This window comes from Pinus tabuliformis, chromosome J, assembly GCF_031772625.1.
Source record: "Pinus tabuliformis cultivar Carrire ecotype Pingquan chromosome J, CPIR1, whole genome shotgun sequence".
Lineage (NCBI taxonomy): Eukaryota > Viridiplantae > Streptophyta > Pinopsida > Pinales > Pinaceae > Pinus > Pinus tabuliformis.
In genome coordinates, this window is record NC_142295.1 from 1,490,107,600 (window position 1) to 1,490,134,220 (window position 26,621).

Consider the following 26,621-nt stretch of genomic DNA (forward strand, 5'->3'; position numbering starts at 1 on the left):
AAAATGAAGATGTTAAACGCCTTGTTACAATGAATATCGACAACATACCCGTCACACCTCAATCTAGTTATTACCTTTAAAGAAGGGCATACATATTTATATTTTTGAATATATTACTTAGATATGGATTAAACCTATAATATATATATAAATGAAGGATCGTTCTGGTTCCATATCAGTATGACCTTTAGCCGGGAAATTTACCATAGACATGTCATGACTAAAATCTAGAAGAGATACAATTCAGCAGTCTACCATACCATAAATGTAGGTTGGGGGTCAAACTGAAGGGTAAATTCAGATCAATAGTCAAATTGTACATAAAATGTAGGTCAGTGGCCTACATATTGCAATTGATCAGGCAAGGTAGAAAATGGTTCTTTTAATGTTTCTACAGTATCCTACTTTGAAATTCGAGTGACCGAGGACCAAAGGCACTATTACCAAGTATATGGATCCTAAACATTCTTGTCAATATGCAGTGGAGGATGCAGTGTTGAGAGGGTTTCACATAATGAAAATCTGCAATCAGGCTTTACTTCAGACAGCTCGAGGACTTGCACATTGTATATGCTTCACAGAATGATCCTAAAATTTTATAAGAGTGGTCAGACCTCAACCAATACAGCAGAAGAGAGACATGGAGCAACTATTATGTAACCAAATCACATTAAGTTTTGGAATTTTCTAAATGTAAAACAGAAGATCAATTTATTTATGATGAATATGGCAAATGGCTAGTACATAACAAGATATTTTAACAGTAAAGTCAGTTTTCAGACCAAACTAAGAATGCGGATGGCTACTAATATATTTGATCTCCAATAAATCAGTCTGTAGTGCCACATTTCGATCATTGAATAAGCATGGAGATCGCTCCCGCACCAGAGTTATAAGGAAAACTAGGCATAAGGAAAACGCTGCTGATTTATAAGGAAAACTAGGCATAAAAGTTCTATCAAATTGTCTGTAAAGGATTCCCAATCTCTGGTTCAGTGTGTGGCAGATACTGCAGACAAACTACAGGTTCTGGGAAGAATTCTACTAAGTCTAAGAAACAATCTAATGAAAGCAAGCGATCTGTTGATGTTATTGCACAATCAAGTGGCAGTGAGAAAGAAACAGAGAGTGCTAAAGCACCTTTGACAAAAAACGAAAATGAGGATTGTGAAGAATCCATGATTGAGTCAACTGCACCAGACAAGGTGTTGGCTCGAAAAAGAAGAAAAACATCAAAGGTTATTAAAGTTTCAAATATGATGGAAGTTAATGCTGTTGGAGAAAATGAGCCAGTTAGCAATTTTGAACAACCATGGACAATGCTTGTTCACAAGAAAATGCAACCTGGATGGGTAGCTTATAACCCTGCTATCATGAGGCCAAGTTCTCCATTGGAGGCTGTAAACATAATAAAGATGATTTCTTGGAACGTGAATGGTTTGAGAGCCTTGTTGAAAAGGAAGGATGAAAGCTCATTTTTGCAGCTTGCTAAGAAGGAGAACTTTGATGTCTTATGTTTACAAGAGACCAAGTTGCAGGTTAGTGCCTGACACAAAGTTTTTCATTAATTGCTGCCCATAGAGTGGCTATATTTTTTTTGCTTTATGTTTAATCAATCTTAATGGTGTATCGAGTAATTTGATTGTAAATGATGTTTGGTATGGTTTACCTATCATCTCTGAGGCATAAATTTCAGTATCTATAAAGCAACAACAGTTGAATGTGGGTCCTAAATGTTCCGATGTGCATGCTGATGCCATTGTTAAATGTTGTATTGGATACAGGAAAAGGATGCAAGTGATGACATAGAAAACAAAGCTGTCTTAAACTCAGCCTGCAACTTTTGAAAATTCACTTTATTGGGTAGAGAAGGAAGTGCTGTCATAAGTTCCATCTGTAATTTGTGAAAATCATCCCTACTTGGTATATGAGGCAAATGATGCACTCTTGTGAGATCGACAACCTTCGGTAGTTTTGTCACTGTGTATATTGTAAGGCAGAGAAAAATGAAGAATCCCACCAAATGCATCCAAACATTGAGTGTCTAAATAAGTCTTCCTCTACTATAGAACTGACCTTGAACTGACCTTTACCTTCTCTACTCTCAACTTGTCCTCAATAAACTGATGCTTCTACCCTTGATTTTCTCTATTGTAGATGGAGCCTCTTCACAAGGGAATTTAAATCTGATCAATGACTTTATAGCATATTAATCTTGATCATAGCAAAACTTTTGGAGACAATCTGAATTAGTCCACATTAACAATAAGGTTTGCTAAGAGTAACCCAAAGAAACTGAGGCTGCCACAAAAGTGCAATGAATAACAATCTAGAGACTTCAAAGACAATTATTAGGCCTCACTTATATCTGCCTATAATACTTCCTCTGAAGGATACAAATCTGGGCTTATAACAGTTGCTTTACAGTGTCAAAACCCCAAAGATTTCACCACAAATTTGTTATAGATCAATTGCTTTACATTTTATACTACTGTAAGAACCCTCAAAGTGCCAGAATGAAACACAATGATGTATGCCCTCACAACAGTCAAAATCCACCACATAAGTCATACAAACAGGATGTAACAAGTCTTACCAATAATGTTGAGTCAAGCGTGTATCGGGTTCTGCCATTGAAAGAAGATTTTATGCACAAAGCATGTCATTATCATTCACAGGAATTAGGCTGGAACTCTAATCAAAAGAGCTAATGAGAACACACCTCAGATGAGCTCAAATGGATGCCTCAAAAGGTCTCAATGAAGATGCATATGCTGCTCGCATAAGGTCTTATATATCTCAAGGAATATTGCATCGTTTTGCTCAGCCAAAAAAAAAAAACCTCCAACTGTCTGGATGTATAATCAAACTTGGTTTTCTAGCATCATCTTGAAAAGTTGACCAGCCAATGTTCTTAACAACAGAACACGAGCTCAGATGCTTTTTAATCACTACGAGATACAGACACCTCTTGGCATGATAGCGATGATTAAAAAAAATCTTTTTCACAAAAACAAGCCTTGGGTATTCGCACAACAAGGTCGATATTTAAGAATGGTTTTGCTGCAGCCCTAAGTGGATAACTGCCTATAATTTCTACAAAATCCGGCTTCCTGAATTTGAAATCAAGTTTATCACCAGGAGCCCCTATATCTTTAATAAAAGCAACTGCTGATGTTGGCTTCACCTGTTCCTTGGGAAGGCTGAGCAACACATCGCGTATAAGTGCTACAGCATCTTCCGAGCGCTTAGTCTTTGTATAATCGACGTTGACTTCCTTTAAAAGCTCGGAGACTTTCAAATCGGACAATTCGGTATCCAAACCGAAAGCCATGTTGCTCTGTTCTTACAAAATATTTGTCCAAAACAACCCTCAAATCCTCAGTTGTTGGAGGATTTGTGCTGGGGTTTATGGTTTTAGATAAATATTGATAAGTTACGAACCACGGTTACAGCCGCGTATTTTTCTACAACGCAGATGGAGTTTCAAATTTTAATGTGCACATAGCGCTGGCATGCACACAATGTTAATCTCACAGGCGAGCGCCGCTAGAACAAGGCAGTGCTTCAATGACGCCTCCAGGGGACTATGAAGTCAGAAGAAGCTGCATAACAATATTAATGCTTTAAAACTAGACGAAAATTCTGGCTTATTATCGACTGGCAACTCCGAGTAGATCAAATGATTCGCTTATGGTCTGCTTTGTTATTGGAATGGAATGGCAGATAATGAAATGGACTATCACTAAATGAATGGAGGCAGAGACCTAACGCCGTAGCTAGCTTCCTGTGTAAATGTACTAAATTGCGTAGCTTTGTGATCTGACTCGAATTGCACTCAATTGCCGAAGAAAAAATTGGACTCCCGATTGGAATTGTCAACAAAAAGAAATTCGTTTAAAAGGGGATTATCACAAGGCAGACACCTTAAAATTGTTGCAAAAAATGAAAATTTGACAAATTTCAGAAGGAAAACATCCATTGCATTGGATCGGGGGCATGAAAATCGATGTTTGAGTTTCTCATTCTTTTCTATGGATTGAAATGAGTCTCCGCGCTTGTTTCTGATCGCTCCACAACTCTTCAGACAGGCGGGTGAATACACGTCAAATGACGGCAAAGAGAGGCTGTGCTTCTCACTCTACGCAGACCAAAGGACAGAGTATCGAGTGCACGCCAGAGTATCTCTATCTACATCACCGACATAGAATAGTTTTCCAGCTCTGGATAATAAAAATTGTTGCCGGCCATATCTAAATCCACAATATTATCTCAGTGACATTAATTATGCGAAGTGGCTAGAACACGAGAGAACAGAACGCAGCTAAAATAAAAATGACCCACAAAAGTCAGAATCGGAACAACCGACCAACGCGTGCCTGCTAAGTACATGGGGTTTCCCCGCGAGAGCTCAAATCTCTGAGGCGATGGGTCTGCTGCTGAAACGTAAGTTTTTCTTTGATAAAGTTTTCACGCAGCAGAATTCAACCACAAAAAAAATTACATGAGCGTAGGGCCTATGAGGTCGAAGGGTTTGAACAATACCTCTGATACCATATGTAAGAACCGAGAAATAGATGTACAGAAAACAATAAGGAATTTACCTACAGTTGAAGTACCTACCTGAACTGCTGCAGTTTGAAGATGCCTCTGGCTACGCTACTCCAGTTACTGAGAGATCGAATCCACCCAGCCAGACTGAGCAAAGCCTGGCTGCTCAATCCAGTAAGCTTCTCAACAGAAGCTCATTGTCCCCCGTGCCCAGAACCTCAGAATGCTCAAGCTCTTCCAATGGTTGATTCCCTTGCCTTCCGAATTCTTCCTCCTGTTTTCCTCCCCCTTGCTCAACCCATGACCTGCGGTTTATATCCTCTGGTTTGGCGGTGGCCGCCCTTCCACCTGCAGCCACCGCTCACCCTCCTAATGCCACGCTTCCGCCTACGTAGCCCCTCCTGGTCTCAATTTAGGTCGTGAATGAAATACACCTTTTGAAACCATATGATATTTATTAATCTTTTAAGATTACATTGTATATTCATGTATCTTTAAACATTATAACGTTTATATATATTTTTATCATATTACATTGTTTTATTTATATTTTTAATATAAAGTTTTATTTATATTTGTTTTTAATATAAGGTTTTATAAACTTTATACTTGGACCCTTTTTTAATTAATTATTTATATTAATAATTAACCTTTATTATATTAATTTGTTAATATAATTTTATCAATAATCTGGAACACATAATATGTATATAGTCGTCTTTTACGAGCTAACCATGCATTACGCAATTTTGATGAATGAGTAGAACTTCTATTCCAAGAAGTGTCATGGTATTTAGCACTTATAATCAATTTAGTATAAAATACTAGTGCGGTGTATGCGACACATGCATATGTAGCTATCATATGCATGTACCATATACCTGCTATTATGCTTGCGTTCTTTGTATTTATAGATGGGTTGTTACATTGTGGCAATTTCCTGATTTACTTTAGGTACTGATGTTTTTGAGTTGGTTACAAAACCTCCCATTAGAATTTTCATTGTCTGAACTGCAACATCTGAATATGTTTTTACTTCAACTGGTTTGTCATCGTGTTGAGTTGTGATATTGACTGGATCGATATTCGTTCCCTTTTCAACTTGATGTTCTTATATACTAAATAATTTCCCACATGTTGGACAACATAATTTTCATTTTTTAAGAATCCAATAATACATAATTTATGTTTCACAAAATGGGCGTTTAGTCTAAAATATTGACTTGTTTAGGCAACTCATCTTTCGTGCTTTCTTCACTTCTTTCCAAACTTCATTTTTTTTAAATCACCCTTTTGTATCTTTATTATTTTTTTTATAAAAATCTCCCATTTTTTAAAAGTAAATTTTTAAGACATTGAAAACTTTTATTAAATAACACATTTTTAAACTCTGCTCAGTATGACTCTTTTATACTTTCTTAAAAAATTTACTTTTTTTTCAATCTCAAAAGGTATCTTAATACTTTATTTGGGCTTCTAGACATATAGTGTGTAATAACGTGTAACATAAGAGAATGTTTTAATCTATATATATATGCATATATTTCACTTATTTTACTCAATTAATGAACCCACAAAGTGTTTTTGGGGTGCCGTTGTAACCTATTATTACCGAGCTTTAAAGGGTGTCATTATTGGTCAGCTGGCTTACGAAAGTCAGAATTAAATACTCACTACCTTCAACCTGGCTTGTTAACGTATTATTGGTCCAGGGGGTTCGACTATGACTTGCATGGTGGATTTTGATATGATAACCACAACAATAATAGATTGCAATGCTGAGTCAAGGTTTTTGACCTACTAATGTTTTTTTTCAACAACATTAGTCTTCTTTCGGTAGTAGACACAAATACAACTTTAGAGGATATATGCAATTACTTTATTATTGAATTAGAAATTGATGGATGATGGATTCCTGTGGCAAACTCGTGGTTGATCCTAGATAGAAGTGATATTTGGCTGCAAGCGGTCGATTGACAATGCATAACACAAGGTCGCAGCCAGAGCGATGGTGCAATAGCTAAGTCGATGCGGTTGACAAAGGTATTTAGCAGGATGGCGACGATGGTGATGGACACAGTGGCAGAAAACGACAGAATGAACTTCGAACTTGGGTGACAATTGGCAATCAGAAGGGATGATGATGAATAAGGGGTGTGGGAAACGAATTGCCGCAATGTTCGCTATCGGACCCGTTGGCTGTGGAGGTGGCGGTGTGTGCAACCCATCAGGCAGTGGCTGTGGCGAAGGTTTTTTTTATAACAATTTTTTTTTTTTTTTTTTAATAATATATGTGTGTGTGTGTGTGTGTGTATCTATATATATATATTTATGTTTTTAATAACTTTTTCATATATAATATTTGTTTTATCTTTATTTTTTTCTATTTTTGTTTTTTATTTTCTGTTTTTCTAATGGCACGACAAAATGGAGAAACGTCAAAAACTGTGTAGCAAAATGCTTCAATTGCAACGACAAAATGGAGAAACCTCAAAAACTGTGTAGCAAAATGCTTCAATTGCAACGGCAACGAAGTTGATGAAGGGCTGATGGCCAAAGGCTAGATCAGATTGGCTTTGTGAAATGGTTGGATGGCTAGAGGGTCGAATAACTTTGATATCAATTTAATGAACAGGGTTCATATGCACAACGAAATATTCAGAATATCTAGAATATGTAAATATCCACCTTAGGACAAGTAATATATTTATATAAGAATGTTGTATGTACATTGTGGAGATTTTTTTTTTGGGGACAAGCTCTTGTTGTGGAGACATCATTTCGGATACTAAAGGATTTGTTCATGCATTTCTTGTAAGTACTCTTGTCGTTGATTATCTCTTGAATGGTTATTGCATGGAATGGTTGTTGTTAGGGTTTCTACATGCTAGTTTTATTGAATATTTTTCTATGAAATCTTGGCAAAGTATTGAATGTATTAACTAAAAGAATGTGTGGCAATCCTTTGAATCAATCTTCATGTTAAGCTCTCTTCATGAGTTTATCCACTCACAAAATGATAGTTAGGGTTTTGAAAACTGGGGTTTTTCTTGCCCTTACTTCATACTAGGGTTTGGTATTTCCTTTAGTACGTCTCCCTTAGACTCAATCACCCAAGGATCAAGCTCTGGCCATTCACATTGGTGATCAATCATCACACCATAGAAAAACATTGTTTCAACCTTTTTCTCTCTCTCTCTCTTACATTTTCAGCCCTTCAAGTTAAGTCGTTAGGCTAGGGCTAGGGTCGAATTCAACTAGGAGTGCATTAGCCTGTGGGAGGGTTATACACATGTTTTAAGCCTCATTGCATCTTCCTTTTTACGGCTGACATCACAAGCCCTAGGTAATTTTGTCCTAGGGTAAAACCTAACCTAACCCTAGGTTTCAACTTAGGGTTGTTCGAAGGCTTGTTTCCCCAATTGTTGATCATATATATCTTTAGCAAGCCTTTTCTTTGCCTTTGCCCTTGCCTATTCATTAAACCCTAGGTCATAAGTGCCCTAGATTGGCCTCCTGGAGTGCACACTTTGCCTTGTCTTTGTTGGATTGAGCCTTGCCCTTAAGCTGGGTGCCATACCTGAGCCTGTCCTTTGTCACCTCAAGCCATAGACTTTGAATACCTATTAGGTGAGCAACACAGGGAAGCCCACTAAAGAACAGGAGGTGGTGAACTTTGGTGACATTGTGCCTCCACCTCATAGTGTTGTCCCTTGGTCTAGCTCTTGTCTTGTGAGCCCTCTCACAAGACCTGCTAGATTTTGAGGCAACATTTTTAGCTTGTTTAGGGCAGGATTTCCTTAGGACCCGTATTTTTCATGTGGTAAATTTCCTGTTTCATGATGTATTGGTTTGACCTTTCAAGCAATATATGCAGCACTTAGAATAATTGGTATTCTGCATTGTTCTTTGAATGTATATCTATATATATACAGAATGCTCCTGGACTCTTTGCTCCCAGGTATTTTTGGGAAATGGCTTTGTGCTGTGGCAACACTGATCTTTCTTGTTTCTAATGTCAAAAAACTAATGCAGTATTTTCTCATTACAGTTTGATGATACGATAGATTGCTCACTAGGGATTGGACTGAGAGTGAATATGAGAAGTTGGGGCAGTTATAAACAAAATTCTTTCATTTTTTCATAAAAATGAAGACTTGGAGTGGATGTCTGATTCATTATTTATTTACTCTTTTGGGCTTTATCTGAAATTTACCTGAAGATTTGTTGGATGAATTCTCGTTTTGGATTTTAAACATCTCGAAGTTTGAGTTCATCAGTTTGCCTAAGCTTTGCACAATCTGTGCTTTTATATTTGAAATTTTGAACAGGAAACCTCCATTGGCCTCTGTTACCATTCGCAATCTCATATTGTATACAACAAATGAGAACTGGCAGGTAGCTTGAGAATCACATTTCCTGGTTATGCCCTTATCTTGAAATCTCCAATTCAGGTTGTTCATTCTAAAATTATCAGGGTGCAGGATCTAAGGATGGACTTGTGCAGGTAGTGAACCTGAAAGAAGCGAGAGAATTCTCAACCGATAAAAAGTGCATCTATGTCTTTAAGGTAAGATATTCATTCTATGGAGTGCTGTTGTTCTAGGTAGAGTAGCTTGAAAACATAACTTCCTTGTATTATGTTTTGGTTATGCATAAATTCACTCCTGCTTAGAAGAAATTCCATGTTCTAAACAGTCATGTGGGTATGGGCATTTGTCTTTTTATTCCATGGATACTCTGAAACTTTGAACTGCTTGGCTACTTTGAGGATATGTTGCTATTGTTGTTGATACAGAAATTGGAATGGGAATCATTATCTGTGGATCTTCTTCCTCATCCGGATATGTTCAGTGATGAATGTTTCACAAGCTTCAATCTTGGAGGAAACAGACGTGATGATGATGGTGCAAAGAGGTTATTCTTTGGTGGTGAACGCTTTCTAGACAACATATCAGGGCAAGCCTATGTATATAAATATTTGATCTTATTAATTCAGATATAACTTTGGTTGGATCTATTGGCAATGCATTATTAGTACAAGAGCAAAATACTGTATCTTTATTCTGCAAGTCAGTGAGATCTCTGAATTATGTTCTGTATTTAAAATTTAGATCACAATTCAGAGGACAGAGTACAATAACCCACTTGGGCTCGAGGTTCAGTTGCATGTTACAGAAGCAGTGTGTCCAGCTCTAAGTGAGCCAGGTTTGTAAAGAGGATATTTTTAGTTATGGAGGCTCCTCAAGGAATTGACATGGAAACAAAGGAAAATTTTACTCAATGGATTAGATGACTATGAGCAAAATCTAAATACAGTTTCATTTACTTCATCAACATTTACTAATATTTCTGTATAACTCAGAATCTGTATTCTAGTATAGCAAAGAAGAGCTAGATACAAGCTATATTCGTGATACATATTACACTTGCTGCACTATTTTTTCTGAACTTGTCTTGATATGAATGTTGTCATCTTAGTACAGGTCTGCGTGCTCTTCTCCGCTTCATGACAGGATTGTATGTCTGCATGAATAGGGGCGATGTGGGCCCTAGAAACCAACAGGTCTGATAAATGAAGTTTTAAAGCTAAACGTGACATCAATCACTGGCATTCACTTATTGATGATTTGTATGAAATATATTCGTTTACTTCACCCTGAATTTGTATTTTTCTTTTTAAATATTTGAATCTGGATAGTCCAGTTATGTTATTGCTTAATGTTAATATTATCTAGCAGTTACTAACAACACGCTGAAGCAGTTATTTATCTCTTAAAATGTAGACCACTTATCTATGTGGTTATTGTGGCAGCAGTCTACTGAAGCAGCAAGTCGTTCCCTAGTTGCAGTTATTGTTGATCACATATTCCTATGCATTAAAGATGCTGGTTAGTCATCGAATTTGGTTGTGATCTACGATCTATGATTCATTTTGTGTCATGCTTATGTCAGATCCTTTGCATTTCCTAATTGAGGATTTTGATGTGGCACAAATATGTAATTACTAATGTTCTTGGTCAATGAAAATGATCTATCTTGATGCATGATGTAACATTGTAAAAACACTGATCAATTATTTTAGTGCAATTTGCCTGATCAGATTTCCAGCTCGAGCTTTTGTTGCAGTCATTACATTTCTCTAGAGTAAGATTTTTATGTGTTGTATTATTTGTTTGAAATTTTGCATATCTATTTTTCGTTAACATATCCAGAGAATTGTTTCATATTTTGCATTTTATTTTAGATTAGACTGTGTTTGATATCACAATTTTTCTTTCATTTTTCTTGAATGGATGTTGTGTTACAACTTGCAAGAGACATATGCTAACTTATATGTGCTTTGCACAGGCCAGTGTTTCAGATGGAGAACTCACAAGGATATTGACTCGTGTTATGGTTGGCGGATTCTTTTTGAGGTGAGTTGGTAGGTCATTTTCTATATTTTGTGAGGCAGCATGATAATTTATTAAAATATGGCATATCTTCTCTGCGTATCATGTGACCAAATTGTCAGAGATACACACAGATACACAGGCAGATAATGCAAAGTAGAATAAGAGAGAGAAATATACTTGATTGATATTCTCAAATAGTGTAATGCCATGATACATAGTCATAGTTTTACTCCTTTCTCTAGTCCTCTTTTTGCTTACACTCGTGTGCATGTCCACCTCACACCACTCTGTATTCAGTCCACTCAACTGTACTTCCCCTCCCTCATGTTCAAGACTCCTTCCTGTTCACTCCACAGCTACTTCACTCAACTACCTTGGACTAATGCAACCTGTATTGAGCTAATGTACATTAGTTATTACTCCACCTCATCTATGACAACTCAGAGATACTTAAGTTACACTCCAACGTTAGCTACTTCACTTTAGCTCTTCTCTGGTTTACTTGTAGTTGAATGATGAGTTGACTCAACTGTTAAATTTCCTAATACCATCCCAGATTTGTTTTCTCACAGCAATTATTTATTCCCAGCACTTTAGTTAATTAACCAAAAATAAATTTTGAATTGCCGAAAAACAAAATCACTGGTATTTTAACTTCTAGAAATTATATGCAGCAGAAAATAAAAATTCAGAGAGATCAATCACACATTGCAAGTTGCAATAAATAAATACCCACAACAATTCTCCATGGTTCATTAATCTGGAAAATCAAGGTTTTTGGCCCACAGAGAATTAAAAGGAAAAATACATTTACTGGAACCTGTAACTTGGACCGCCACTGCATGAATTCGGCCCAAGGAATTTGGCCTACTGGAAATTGGCCTTTGAACTCGGTTTGGAGAATTTCGGATCAGCAATTCGCTAGCAAATTGACCTTGCACCTTCCCTTCAAGCTGCCTCTGCGCCTCAGGAAATTTGGCCCTATCAAATCAGCCTCTCCAATAAAATTGACTTCCCTCTCACTGCAACAACGCGGTCCTGTAATCTCTAACAATTCGGCCTCCTGGATACACCCTCGAATCCTCTTGCACTCTTCCTCCTCTGTGCTTCAGTCAACTGAGCCACTCACAAGAAGAGAAAATCAATTTCTTTTTTTGTGTATCCACTCTTGTGTCTTCGCCTCTCCCTTAGATTTCTTTTATAATCTTCATTAAGCCCAGGTCCCTAACCCCAATCTACCTTGTAGAAGATCTAGGAGATCAATGGTTGAGAATATTTCTAATTCATTTAAATAATTAAATTAGTTATCCTTAGCAAATGACTTAATAGTCCACATTAGTTAATTGACTTTAATTATTGTACTTTTCCTAGGTTAGACTTAGGAAAGAAGACATAAATCACTTCACCAAGCAAGCCCCTAAAGAGGCAATAAATTATCTTTCACATGCTAAGGCACCAAGCCTATGCATAAGACCTTTTGAAGCTTACTATAAGCTCCAACATCAACACCACTCATGAATGTGTGTGGGCCTTCAATGCATGAGCAGTTTGACCTCCATCCCTTACTATGCACATTGGTTGATGATTCAATTATATATAGGTGTTGAGGACTTACTTAGGGCTGGATCTTCTTGAGCAATAACATATACTATCTTTGTCTCCTGACTTCTTTCTCCTTCTCTCTTTTAGCTTCTACTCTATTGTGCAGGAACATCATCGTTGCAGTTCTGTAATAGCATATACTATATTTGTCTCTCGACTTCTTTCTCCTTCTCTCTTTTAGCTTCTACTCTATTGTGTAGGACTAGGAATCAGTGTTGCACTAATCGCAATTGAATCAGAAAATCACGATTTTTTCAAATTGGCGATATTATCGGCCAATTAAATCGCAATTTTTTTTTTTCGGCGATTTTTATGAAAAAAATAGAGATTTTTTGAAAAAATTGTGGGATTTATTTTTTATTTTTATTTATTTTATTTTTGGTTTCCTTTTTATGAGGAGGAGGTGACACAACCTACCCAAGCTACCCCTGTCACCAGTAGAGGACGTGGTCTACCTCTTATAGCTCCTAGTTCTTCAGCTTCTAGAGCACAACGGAGTCCACTGCCAACTCCACTGACATCTACATCTAGAGGGGAAAATGAAATCAATAGTATTAGACTTTAGTTATTTGGTTCATTTCATTGTATATGACATTATGACTCATGATATGAGATACATTATTATATTTTTTGTTGATATTTTGAGGCTGAGTTGGGAGTCATGAGTCAAGACTTTCTTTTCAGGACATGATTCACTCTTATGTGTGATGTGGCACTAGAAATGATATTAAACATCTTATATATTAGTTCTTTTATCATATTTATGTGCCAATGTATTTATTTTATGTTGTAGATGCTTTAGATATTAAAAAAATTGAAAAAAATGAATATTTTTGTATGTTACGATTTTTTCCCGATTTTTACCTACGCCGATTTAATCCTGATAACAATTAGTGCAACACTGGTAGGAACATCACCATCTCAGTTCTGTAATAGTACTACATGTTGGAAAAGTAACTAGGTTTGGTCTTCATATTTTTCTTTGTACTTGTATCAATTTGTATGTTATGTAAAAGAAGAAAAATAATTTTATGTAAGCATGGGTTTCATGCTCAAGTCTAGGTCAAGCATGTTCTTCATGTTCCTAGGGTTTAATAAATCAAAAGAGTCTTTGTATGTATAAGACCCATTTGGGCAATTTGTAACAAGAAAGAAAAAATATTTTTTGAGTCTCGAAAGTCATTTTTGTCTCCCAAGACCAAGTCGGCCTTGCCTAAGAAAGTTGAAGAGGCCTATTTGACCCCTTGAGAAGGGTAATTATTGGAAGAAGACTTTGACTTATTGGTAGACACACTCAAGCATTTGATCTCTGCTCCAAGAAAGGAAGAAAGGAGAGCGAAGGACAAGGAAGGAGAACAAGTCAAAAAGAAGAAAGAAAATCTGATTTGTTGATCATTTTCTCTCACACGTGCGAAGATCCTAGGGTTTCTGCAGCTGTTGCAAGGCCGAAGATTGTAGGCCGAATCACAGACTTGAAGTTGCAGGGCTGAAGTTTTGACAAGAGCAGATTTTGGAGAGTTTGACCTTTGTTGACTTTGACTTGTTTGGAAGAGATCTCATTGAAGGGCTGACTTGGTGCTTGGAAGGAATCTTGACTTTGGTCTTCGGGTCTTGGAGGTCTCATTTTGATCTGATTCTATAAGAAGAGGATTGTTCGGGTTTTCCCTAATTGTGGGTTTTTGCCCTGGCTTGGAGCCTATATCTTGTGTTCGTTGTGTCTGTGATGTTCATCTTTTGGTAATTGCTTGATGAAGATGTAAAACTAAATAATAAAAAGACCACAAATATCACAAGTAATTATCAAGCAAGGAAAATCAACATTATTTTACAAAGACCTTGATTTTCCACTACCAGACTCCTAGCTTTTGTAGAATAAATCTCGGTTTTGATCCATTCAATCTCTTTATGTTTGTTTACATTATGATGTTTTTCTTGTGGAATATTGTAAAATTTATGAGCCTTTCCTTTGGTTAGAAATCTTCCTTTTAATTTGCTCTCATCATGTTATTTCTTCCTTTAAAAGATAATGTGGGAGAGAATTCCACCATCTAAAACACATGGTATTTTACAACTTGTTTGGCCACTATTTTGTTGGCCAAGAAACAAGCACTGCATGCTTTTTTCTATGTGTCATTTTGAAGATTTACAAGAGGAACAACACACACAAGACTAGGGACACTGCCTTGTGGTTGGAAAGCACCAGCTCAAAAAACATCATAATGTCAACAAATCCAAAGAGATTGAATAGATCAAAACCAAGGGTTATTCTTCAAAAGCTAGGTGTCTGGTTCTGATAAGAGGGCCCAGAGGGGAAATTTTGCATGTGACACAAAGGGCAGATTTTCCTAAATGCCACATTAATTTCCATTGTAGAATTTAGAAGTTATTTCATCTATTTTACAGTGCAGAAATTTGTGCTAACAAATTGGCACCATTGCCTGGGACATTGTCAATCTTCGACATTTCCATGACATTGGTGAGTCTGGTTTCATTGTTATTTTTTTGACTCACCTAGTGACTCCATTGTGGACAATATCCAGACAATACTGGATTCCCAAAGAAAATTCCCCAGGTTTGATCCATCTCAGACTCTGTTTTCAATCCTCAAGGAATCAAAACATCTTTTCCGAAATAGACGAACTAGTACTCCTAGAGGATCACTTGTCGTAAATGTCCGATCTATTTGGGTGTCAACCTCCCAGGTTACTTTTCCACTTCCTTTGGCTATTGATACCTTGGTGAGTGCACCTTAAACAAGTTGGTTGGTATCAGTAACTATTTCCCCTGTCACCTGTTTTGTTATTCCTTTAATTCCAAATCTTATTAATACAACGGTGGGTCAGGTACTCCATTTTTCTCTCATCGTTTATGTTCCTCTTAATCTAACCCAGATACAAGGACAAATGCATGCATTACCTGCAGGTGAGTAGCAAGATCATTTTCCCAAGTTTGCAGGAAACAATGACGTGGTGTGTTTTTAAAGTTCATAGATGATTTGGGAATATAGCATGAAGACATTGTGATGAAAATGTTTGTGCAAATCCTCAAAGGGGACGCACAGGTCTGGTACAAAGCTCTTCTTGTCGATTTGATTGATGGGCGAGGTTCCTTCCAAATGTAGTTCACTAAAAGATAAGCTGATAAACACGACACTACTCTTTTGTTGGATGCTTTTGCTTCAATCCGAAAAGGAGAAAATGAAATAGTCCCTAAATTTCGCACTCAGTTTTCAAAGCCTTCTTATGGAATTTATCATACTGCTCGGCCAAATCTAGCCATAGCTTTAGCCTTTGTTATATTATTTTAGATCTTTTGATGGATTGTTTAGGTTTTTGCTCAGCAAAAAAGAACCACATGATTTGGAGGCCGCTTTGTTGCTACCATTAAGATCGAAAAAGAATATCATTGCAGCCGAGAAAGGACAATTACCTCTTGCAAGGCTGTTTGATTCGCAAGAAAAGAGGACTCAAGACCTGCCAGTCAAAAGATTTCTAAGAGCCTAATGAGGAACTAGAGGTTGAAAGGGAGGAGCTCCCTTCTAACGGTGTTAGTTTACTGGACGACTTAAGTAATAAATTTGTGAAAATAGAGAAGAATATACAAATTGAACAGAGCATGATGCAAACCAAAAGTCTTTTGAAAATAGGAAACCTTTCCAACAAGGAAAGAAACAAGAAACCCAAAAGCGTCTAGTAGCTTTGGTTGCCAACAGCTACGTGGATCGCTTGTCTTCCAGCCATTATTGCAAAGCTTGGGTTGTGGCATGTTTGCAAGGACAACCTATTTTTCTTGCCTTGGATCAATCCAACAAACATCTGAATATCGAGAGGATACTTTGAACATGCTTTCAAAGGTGGAGGAATATTGTGATGATTAAGTCTTTCAAGTTTTCAATGGTAATCGGGTAAATCCTAAGATTCTTGTTCGTTTAAATTTAGATAACTTTAATGATTTGATTTGGTCTCTCTCATTTGCATTATCATTAAGCGTAATTACATTTATAATGAATCACGGAATGACATATCTCGTTCATGATTGTATCATTCAGGAAATCATAATGACATATATCGAGTCATGAATGGAATCACGGACAAGTTTCAGTCCTGATTGATTGACTCATCCAACCTGGACAAATCGATGGCAAACAGATGCCCATCATCTGGAGCTTTTCCAGGGGTGGACCGGTGTATCCAACAAGTAAAACGATTCCTGTAAGTCAAATGGCTCTTGCACATATTGAAAAATCCAACTCTAAGGCTGCATGCATGATGGCAAACATCACTAAGATTTATGCATGAAGGGGTAGAGCTTCAGGTGAACCATTTGCCAACAAGACAACTCAACCGACAACATTTCCTATTCATCATGAACCTTTATATTTTTTGTTGGATGGAAAAATTGCCAAGATGAACATTCTGGTTCTCTTCAAGGAACTAATTCGCATGTTGAACATAAGGAAGCAATGAATTGCTTCACTGCCATAGGTGATGTGATTGATCCATCAGAGAATCAAACCTAAATCTATCTTGGTATGGGTAAGACAAATAGCGATACTGCTCCATTTTATATTTCACTGTTCATTAAGGATTTGATTTTACACAATTGCATGTTGAGTTCTAGTGCTTCAACTAATGTGATGACTTTGGAGATCATGCATGAACTAGGATTGCAAATCACTAAACCATACAAAAGCGTGCAGGCCATGGATTCTAGATAGGTTCAAGATTGCGGTATTATTAATGATCTGGAAGTTTGGTTGCATGTTTATGTCGATAGAGCTTGGACCATGTACGTAGCAGCCATTGATTGTCCCATGAAGTGGGGTGTGTTGCTATCTGTAAAGTGGGCAACCGATGTTGGCAACTCTATACAGATTGATTGGACTTATCTCGATATTCCAGCGTCTCCACATTACTTGGTAAGAATTCATAGGGAGAAGAAAATGGTAGATCGTGTAGAGGTTCCCTGTCGGTTGAACAGTGAGCCATTGTACACTGAATTGGGAACTTGTATAGTAATGCTTGACTAAGTTGAACAAGTTGCACCTCTTTTGATCAAAATAAATGAAGGATTATGGACAATGTTCTTCAATAGAGCATGATCAAGGCATGGGGTAGGAGCTGGGGTTGTTCTCACAGCCCCTATGGGTATGGTTTTCCCATATTCTTCTTGTGTTGAGTTCAATTACACTAACAATGTAGCAGAATATGAAGCCTTGTTGATGGGTCTCAAACGAGCAAGGAAAACGGGAAACAAAGAAATAAAAAAGAGGGTTATTCCAAGCTCATTGTAAACCAGGTCAGAAATTTGTGTGAAGCAAGGAATTGCCTCTTGAAATGGTATCAAGATGCAGTATGGGGCGAAATTGAATATTTTGATGCTTTTAATGTAACTACAGTTTTGCAAATGTCCAACCATTTAGCATATTCCATGGCGACCACTGCTAATGTCTTTTAGCCATTAGAATCTCATTGTCACATCAAGTATATGGTTGAGGTAAGTTTTTGTCCCATTCTTGATAACATAGGATCATGGAAGATCTTCAAAGATGAGAGTCAGATTTCTAATTTTTTAAGTTGCAATAATGAATTTTCTGGCCATGTTGTTGAAATACATGAAGAAGTCATCCCTTCAGTCCAATTAAGGACTACCAGAATCCCAAAAGGTTTGGTCCCATTAGAGAAGTTTTTTGATATATTTGATGCATTTTTAGCTACTAATAAACCATGTGCAGGTGAATAGGTAATGTCCTAGGGTAATTTTTGCTCTTAGGATTACTATTCTAGCTAGGGTTTTCTTTCATTATAAACAGTGGCACACATTCATAACACTATGTAGGCATGTATATAAAGATGCAACAACAATACAATTCTTAATGAAATCACATTGACTTAGGGCTGACTACCCAATGAAACAACGAATGTACTCAACCAATGATTTCCCAAATGGTTCAGTCAATATTCAACAATTGACTGTAGTTCATACTATCTATGCTACCAGATTAATTAACAACTATCTAATCTAGCTACAACTACTCATGAGAAAGTAGGCGTACATGTTGGTAAAGGCTTTGGCCTACTTCTAAAACTCTAATCGCTTATGTTTGACCATCCTTATGTTGATTGCATATTCTTAAATATTTCGAAAATCGAATGGGCATGAGCAAAGTCAACCATTTGACTTTGCTCATGCATGTTCTATTTTCAGAATATTTTGGAATTTGCAATCGACCTATGCCCAAGTCTTATGTTTCCCATCCTGTGGTCAAAGACAGATTGATACAAAAAAAAGTGTATTAGGACTAGGGGAAGATGGTTAATCAAGGATTAGCGAGAATGATGACCGAAAGTAGCTTGGATGCAGTACAAGATATACAAGTAGAAGAACAAGTGAATTCACTTTCTTTGGCCTCAGAAAATTCTGATCGGTACAAGGATATTATTCTTTATTAAGGAATTTGTCTTGTCCTCCTAATATTATTGAGATGCATAGGTGATCTCTACAACTTTGGGCTGCAAGGTATTGTTTTGTGCAGAGTGGCCTAGGATGGAGAAATCCTGATCGTGTGATTTACGAGCTGTGGATTATGAGGAATCCAAGGATATTCCATACAATTTAAATTCAGGGGTGTGGGGGGGCCACTTTTCAACGAAGACCGCCACCACACACAAAGTCGTGTGCTGGGTATTATTGGCCAACAGTTCTCACAGGCACATGTCTTTGCTTCGGTCTCCCAAGCTTTTCATAGATTTGAGGGGAGTCAAAAACTCCTTGATTTGCCTCTTGAACCTGGTTATAGTGGAGATCCCTTTCTAGCTGTGGGGGTTGGACTTTATTGGGCAGATTTCACAGGATCTGACGGTGGTCATAGTTGGATTTTGGTGGCCAGAGAGTATTTTACTAGGTGGGTGTCGACAGTTCCACTCAAGAATTACTTTTCTGCCGCCATTGTCATATTTTTTGAGGATAACATCATTACTAGATTTGTTGTTCCAAGTAAAATAACAACAGATAATGCTAACATGTTTGGATTTGTCGAGTTCGTTTCTTTTTGTTCTTGGTATAACATTACATTGGCTCATGCAACCGATTATAATCATCAGGGGAATGAGTTAGCTGAGTCAAGCAACAAGAATTTGATTTGTATTATTAAGAAATATGTACTAGTTTCAAATATGCACTATGAGTTGACAGGATTAGGGGGAAGCACGTAGTTGGAAAGAGCTAGTCTACGGTTTTGGTGTTGTTCTTCTGATGAATTTGAGATTGCCAGTATACAAAATTTTGGGACACTTCACCTCTAACAAGGAGGCTCTACAATTTTATTGACAAGTTGGTCCATCTTGATGATGATTGTTAGATAACATACACCCTATTCACAGAATATCAGGCTTAAGTCAAGAGTGTGTTTGACTGTAAAGCGAAAGGGAAGGAATTTCATATTGGAGATATGGCACTACTGTGAAACAAAAATGAGAAACCAGTAGACAACAATAAGTTCGACAACCTATGGTTAGGCCCAAACCAGCAGACCAAGGTAGTTTGACAACCTATGGTTAGGCTCTACTACATTGATGCATGGGTATGAACTAACACCTTTCAGTTGATCAACTTGGATGGTGATCATAAGGGGTTGCCCGTTAATGGGCAATGTTTGAAACATTACTTTCGATGATTGTTTTGATTAATAAAAAGAGAATGAAGAGAAATACATGAATATTTTTCGTGCCTGGGTAATGTTTAGGGCTGATTTCTAGTGTCATTTTCAGATTTTTCATATTGTTGATTTTTTTCCTTTTTTGGACAGAAAAGCGAGTCTTTTGTTTTGTGGATTTTTTCTGTTGTTCTGATTAGGGTCCAGTCTTGTTTAGTCTCAAGTTGGTTCTACTGCCTCGTATCAACGTTTGGTTTTTCGTCATTGCATAACAAAAGCCTCTTATAAGGTTGGTATGCCTTTCTTTTGTGTTGCATATTTCAATAACCTTGTTGTCCATTTGTTTGTTGAGAGTCAAACATTGAGTTTTATGTCACCTGTTCACCCAATATTTTCTTTAGCTCATGCTTAGATCGAGCCTAGATGAGGGTGTTGGAAAATGTAAAGTGGCAACTATTAATTCTAATTTTCCTTAACCCTAATATTTGCTTGTGAACTTTGTTAGTCTTCTTAGTTTCTTTATTTAGATCTTTTCATCAAGCAAATATCAAGAACAAACACAATAGCAACAGAGGACACCAAAATTAGGCTCTAAGATGGAGCAAAACTCGGAAAACTCTTCTCTTTTTATAGAATCTGCTTTCAGTGAGACAACAAAGACCCAAAACCTTGTCCAAGTCCTCCAAGTACCAAGTCAACCCTTCCAACAAGTCGTTCCATGATCTAGCACTATTTAGCTTCAAAATGCAACTTCGACCTCCCAGCTTCAATACTTCTCCTTCAACCTGCACAACTTCGACCCTGTAGTAGTTGTAGAAACCCTAATCCAACTTCCTCTTGAGACCTTCCTTGAGCAAGACAACTCCACTTAAGGTCAATGAGGTCAAGATAAAGTATTATTCCTTCGTCTTATTGCAACTCAGATCTGCAATTTTGGCCTCCTTTGTAGCTGCAGAAACCCTAGACTTTCACATGTGTGAGAGAGAGAGAGCCCAAAAACAAGTCTTTTTCTTCTATACCTTCACTCTTCTTGTCTTCTTGTTTCCTAGCTATAGATCGAACTTTTTCCTTGAGATTGAACTTCTTGGTGAGTGTGTCCAAATGAGGTCAAATTGCTTCTTTATATAGCCTTCTCAAGGGTCGATTTCCCTCCTTTAGGCCGATTTGATATCCCCAGGGCCGACTTGTACTTTTGGAGCTTCCCAGACTTTCTAGACGACTAAAAAATAATTCTTTTTACAATTACATCTTTGCCCAGAACGGTCTTCTAAACATGATGCTAACTCCTTTGACTCAAGACAATAAAAATCCTAAGACCTAACAAACCCTAGAAGGATGAAGAACATGATTTTACCTAGAAGACCATCAATAATGATCATGAAACCCATGATTTAATAATACTAACTTTTTCTTTTCTTTTCTTGTTTGTTACATAGGATACATATTGAAATGAGTACAACAATTATGAAGACCAAAACTAGTTACATTTCTCAACAAAGGGCTATTCATTGGTTATCATTGGGTATTGTGTCTGATAGGTGGGTAGTATTGGAGACATAATAGGATGAGTCTTGAGTCATGTTGTTGTCTTGTCTCTCCAGTCCACATTAAGTCATTATCCCGAGTTGTTTGTTCCACTCATCCAACACTAGGGACATGGTGCCATATTTCACATACTTCTTGATGATCACTTCACATTGAGGGAAATGAATTCATTATTGCCTTTCTTTCAGCATTTACCCTCATCGACTCCGATAGATCTGTAATGAAAAAAGTACATTTACTCTTTGATATCAATGTAACAAACATGGTTCATATTTGCAGCAAAATATTCAGAACATCTGGAATGTTGTAATATCCATGATAGAATGAGTAATGTTTACATCTAAAAATGTTGGTTGTATAAGAAATATGAGATATGAGATATTGTTACAAATGAGGACCCACTTATATACCTAGGCAAGTGCCCCTTCATGAATGGTCATGTCCTTAGAGACACGCCTATTTTATACTAATCACTAATTAATCATTATTGTGATTGCTATATATATATATATATATATATATATAACATTGACTTCCTTTTTAGAAAGCTTTCTCTTCGAGGCCTATTGCTAATAAGACGTATCATCTGTTTCCGTCTTGTAAACTATCAACATTTTTTGGATTTCTTCAAGTTGTGTTAGGATATTCTGACACATAGGAAATAGTTAAGTATAACTTGGTCTAGTGTAGAGTTAGGTAAAGTGTGTTTCTTTACTATGTACATTTGTAACTTACAATCCGACGGTCACGATATGTTCTAGACATGAAGTGATCCGACGGTTCATTCTCTCCTCGGTATTACTGACACTTGATAAGTGGCTTAGCACCCAATTGGTCCATGATCTCTATTTAAAGAGCACGAAGGGTCATTTGTAGGGTGACCATTCATGAGAGAAGCTTATGTAAATTTTCTTTCTTTTATTAATAAATTGCCTGAAGTGGCCGTGTTGGCTCAGGCCGTTGACTGTTTCCCTCTTTGAGGCTTTTAACCACGTCAAGAATACTGGTGTATTGATCTGTGATCTATTTGTGAGTGGTGTCCTTTGGTGTTCTATCTGAGGAACTTAACCTGTAAATTCCTACATGGTATCAGAGTTATTTGAGGGCCGCATCCGTTGGTGATCCAAATCGGAAGTCGGTACAACTGCATTCGACTGTTGTTTCCTAGATCCACTGTTTCTGACCGCTTTCGGGCCGAGAGGACCACTCTATTGTGTTAGGAGCATCTGTTCTAGTGAGAAACCCCTTTCGTTTCATGCGGAAAGGTTTCGGTAGCCCTAGCTATGTCATTTTTAAGATCTGGAGGTGTACAGTCTTTATTTGCAGTTTTAGTTATTTATCTCTTTGTTTATTTCAGTTTATTTATCTGTTTGTTTTTTATTACCGGATCTATACCTTTCATTTTTGTGTATGCTCTTTGCCCTGCGACTTTGTGCAATCTGGGCAAATCAGAAACAGAAAGGAAGGATTTTTCTCATGCGTATGCTCTTTTCCGCCGCGGCTTAGTGTGATTTTGGAAAATTAGAAATATTGAGGAAAATATTTAGTTTCCGGTGAAAGCTAACTTCAAGCCATAAGGTTTGGTTTTTTTTGTATGTCCGTGTTGGGTTGTGTGGTTTTTCGTTTTGTAGGCAAAAAAAGCTTTTTCAAGTAAGCATGCACCCCAAAGCTTCAGTGACTAAAAAAACCCCCCCTTCCTCTTTTCCAAAGATTACTAACCTTTTAAACTAGCTCACTTGGTCCAAAGTTACTTTATGAGAATAGAGGTCTTGGGTTCAAGTCTTTTTTTTGTTGAGTTACTTTTTCAAAAAGCACATGTAACTTATGTTTTAAAGTTACTTTATGTAAAAGTGTTCTCACCCATTATAAAAAGTGAGCCACTTATAATTCTAAAGTCTCTTTATCTTTTATTTAAGTTACAATTTAGTGAGTAGCTCATAAAGTATCGTTGTAAAAGTGACTTTCACTTATTTACAAAAGTGGGTCACATAAAATCTTTTTTAAAGTGAGTTAATTAGATTAAGTTTGGAGGGGGGGGAGGGGAGATTTTTTTTTAATATAACATTATCATTCACTTCCGTACATTCACGCACTTCGTTGGCATCTTCAACTACTTTCATTCAAAAAGCTATAACTTCTTCATCCGGAAGCTGTTTTTTTAATCGGCCTAATTTTTCGAGATATTTCCATTGGAACACTTAGTTTCAACGTCTACAGCTTCAGTTTCTCTTAAAATGGAAAGTCCATGCCAAATTATTCTTGACAGCACCAACTACTTCCAATGGTGGTCTTACATTGTGGATTTACTTAGAAGTAAAGGTCTTTATGGAATACCCTCAGGCCAAGAAACTAAACCTAAAGATGAAGATAAGGCAACGAAATGGGAAAATAGGCAAGATCAAGCACGTGGGTTTATAGGGATGTCTATTTCTCCAGACCTCACATTTCATATCGCAGAACTTGATACCCCTAATGAAGCAATGAAACAACTCACTAAAGTTTTTGGAATTAAAAATGAAATTAGAGCCCATCAACTCGAAAATGAGTTGCTTATGTTGGACCCCAATAATTTTTCTTCCATTGAAGATTTTTTGTCCAAGTTCAAGACCCTTAGACTTCTCTTGGAAGGTGTTAAGGTTAAGAAAGAAGATGGTAACCGTATCTATTACATTCTTACTAAGTTGGGACTAGCCTACTCTGTGTTTGTTTCCACCTTCCATTCTACTAGAGAAGCCTTTATTTCTCAAGGACAAGACTACAAGTCCCCCTCTTTTGATGCCTTTTGTGATTCTTTAATAAGAGAACAAGAAAAACTCTTACATCTTGGTCTTCTTAATCTTGGAAACTCTTATAACAAAGCCTTAGCCACCCAGCAACAACTAAATTCAAAGAATCCTAAGAAGCAGTATCCTAGAAAGAATGGTCCTAAACCAAACAAGGGTCCGAAGCAATTTCATTCTCAAAATGAAAAATCAATTCAACAAAATGATAAGGCAAATAAAAGCAAAGGGAAGAAGATTGATAGACATTGCAATTTTTGTAATCGAGATGGCCACTTCGAATCCAAATGCTTTAAGAAGATGGAAGCCTTGGAAGCCACAATGAAGAAACATAACATCCATTTGGAGCACTCTTCAACTTCAACTTCATCTTCAGAAAGAACATTTTCTGCATGTGGTTGTCAAGCATCGTGGTCTGGTTATGCACTAAATGTATCTTCTTCTTCTCATTCTCATGAGTGGCTCACTGATTCTGGAGCTTCTTATCACATGGCCAAAAACAAAGCCATGTTTTCTTCTTTAGATGATTGTAACACCAAAAATATATATGTTGGTGATGATAGATCTCTTAGTGTTGTAGGAACTGGAACTATTCATCTAGACAATGGTCAATTTAATGATGTATTATGTGTTCCAACCTTATCCTGCAACCTTCTATCTGTATGTTAGATAACTCATTCAGGTGAAGGTAAAACCGTTGAATTTTCACCTCACGATGTTGTAATTAAGGGCCTAAGAGATCCTACGCAGATTTTAGCTACTGGCATTGCTGATGATTCTAAAAGGTTGTATAAGTTTAACAACTTTGGGTCATCAACTCTTCCCTCGGTATTTGTTGCTCATAATGATGAAGTGAGCAAACTTTGGCATGAGCGATTTGGTCACTTAAACTATTGCTCCCTTCAAAATCTATGTAAAGAAAATATGGTGACAGGTCTTCCTATGGTATCTTGCAGAGATAGTGTTTGCTCCGGATGTGTACTCGGAAAACATCATCGGGATAGTTTTGAAAAACAAAACGTGCCTCTTGGCACGCCTCAGCCCCTTTACAACTTGTGCATAGTGATTTATGTGGTCCACTTCCAGTTGTTTCATTCTCTGGCTACAAGTATTTCTTAACTTTCATTGATGATTTCTCCAAACGCACTTGGTTATACTTCATAAAACTCAAGAGTGAACTATTTTACATGTTCTTGGCCTTTAAGGCCTTTGTTGAGAAACAATCTGGACATCAAATTCTCAAGCTAAGATTTGATAATGGTGGAGAATATGTTAACAACAAATTCATCAACTTTTGCACTGAGCATGGAATTCAAATGCAACATACTATTTCATATACTCCACAACAAAATGGTGTAGCTGAAAGGAAGAATCAGACCTTAAAGGAAATGGCTAATTGTATGCTTCAATCTAAAGGACGTAGTCTTAATTTTTGGGCAAAAACAATTAACTGTGCAAATTACATAGTAAATCGTACTCCTACTAAGGTTTTAAAGAATATCACTCGAGAAGAAGCATGGAGCTCAATTAAACCAGATGTAAGTCACTTTCGTGTTTTTGGAAGTGAAGCATGGGCCCATATTCCAGATGAGAAACATAAAGCTTTAGAACCTAAGAGTGAAAAATGTATTTTTGTTGGATATTCTGAAGATGTCAAAGGATATAGACTTATTCCACTTCAGTCCAAAAATGTTATCATTAGAAGAGATGTTAAGTTTGTTGAAAATATATAGGCCTACCAGCCTAGTTCGGCAGATGTGCCACCTCTCTCTATCCCTTCTACTTCTGAAAATATTTCTTCTTCAGATGATGATAGCGAGGATGACAATCCTCCCCCACCTTCTCAGGATCCTCCTTCAGCTCAGCTTCCAAAATGGGTTTGTGCTACTCAGGATGCAACAGGTGCTCTTTCAGGTGATCCTATAGATCAGCGACGTACACGTTCTCAGTTCGATAGAGCCTCTTCTTTACTGGCCCATGCTTCCACGAATTATGATCCTGACACTTTTGTAGAAGCTTCAGGCCGTCCAGATTGGGACGCAGCTATGAATGAAGAATATCGTTCATTATTGGAAAATGATATATGGGATC

The 26,621-nt window shown here is 37.1% G+C and overlaps 1 protein-coding gene across 4 annotated transcripts in view; it reads left to right on the forward strand.

The window, feature by feature from the left end:
• The window catches only part of LOC149233052 (amino-terminal region of chorein), a 159,296-nt gene that overhangs the window by 75,072 nt on the left and 57,603 nt on the right, over positions 1-26,621 (forward strand). For 3 of the 4 annotated variants that reach the window (XM_089379666.1, XM_089379664.1, XM_089379663.1), the window contains 8 exons: positions 8,883-8,949; positions 9,059-9,121; positions 9,350-9,520; positions 9,666-9,759; positions 10,038-10,117; positions 10,367-10,442; positions 10,655-10,698; positions 10,903-10,970. In XM_089379666.1, the coding sequence (XP_089235792.1) occupies positions 8,883-8,949; positions 9,059-9,121; positions 9,350-9,520; positions 9,666-9,759; positions 10,038-10,117; positions 10,367-10,442; positions 10,655-10,698; positions 10,903-10,970 (663 nt within the window). The remainder of the gene's footprint in view (positions 1-8,882; positions 8,950-9,058; positions 9,122-9,349; positions 9,521-9,665; positions 9,760-10,037; positions 10,118-10,366; positions 10,443-10,654; positions 10,699-10,902; positions 10,971-26,621) is intronic. The other variant, XM_089379665.1, reaches the window with a different exon arrangement.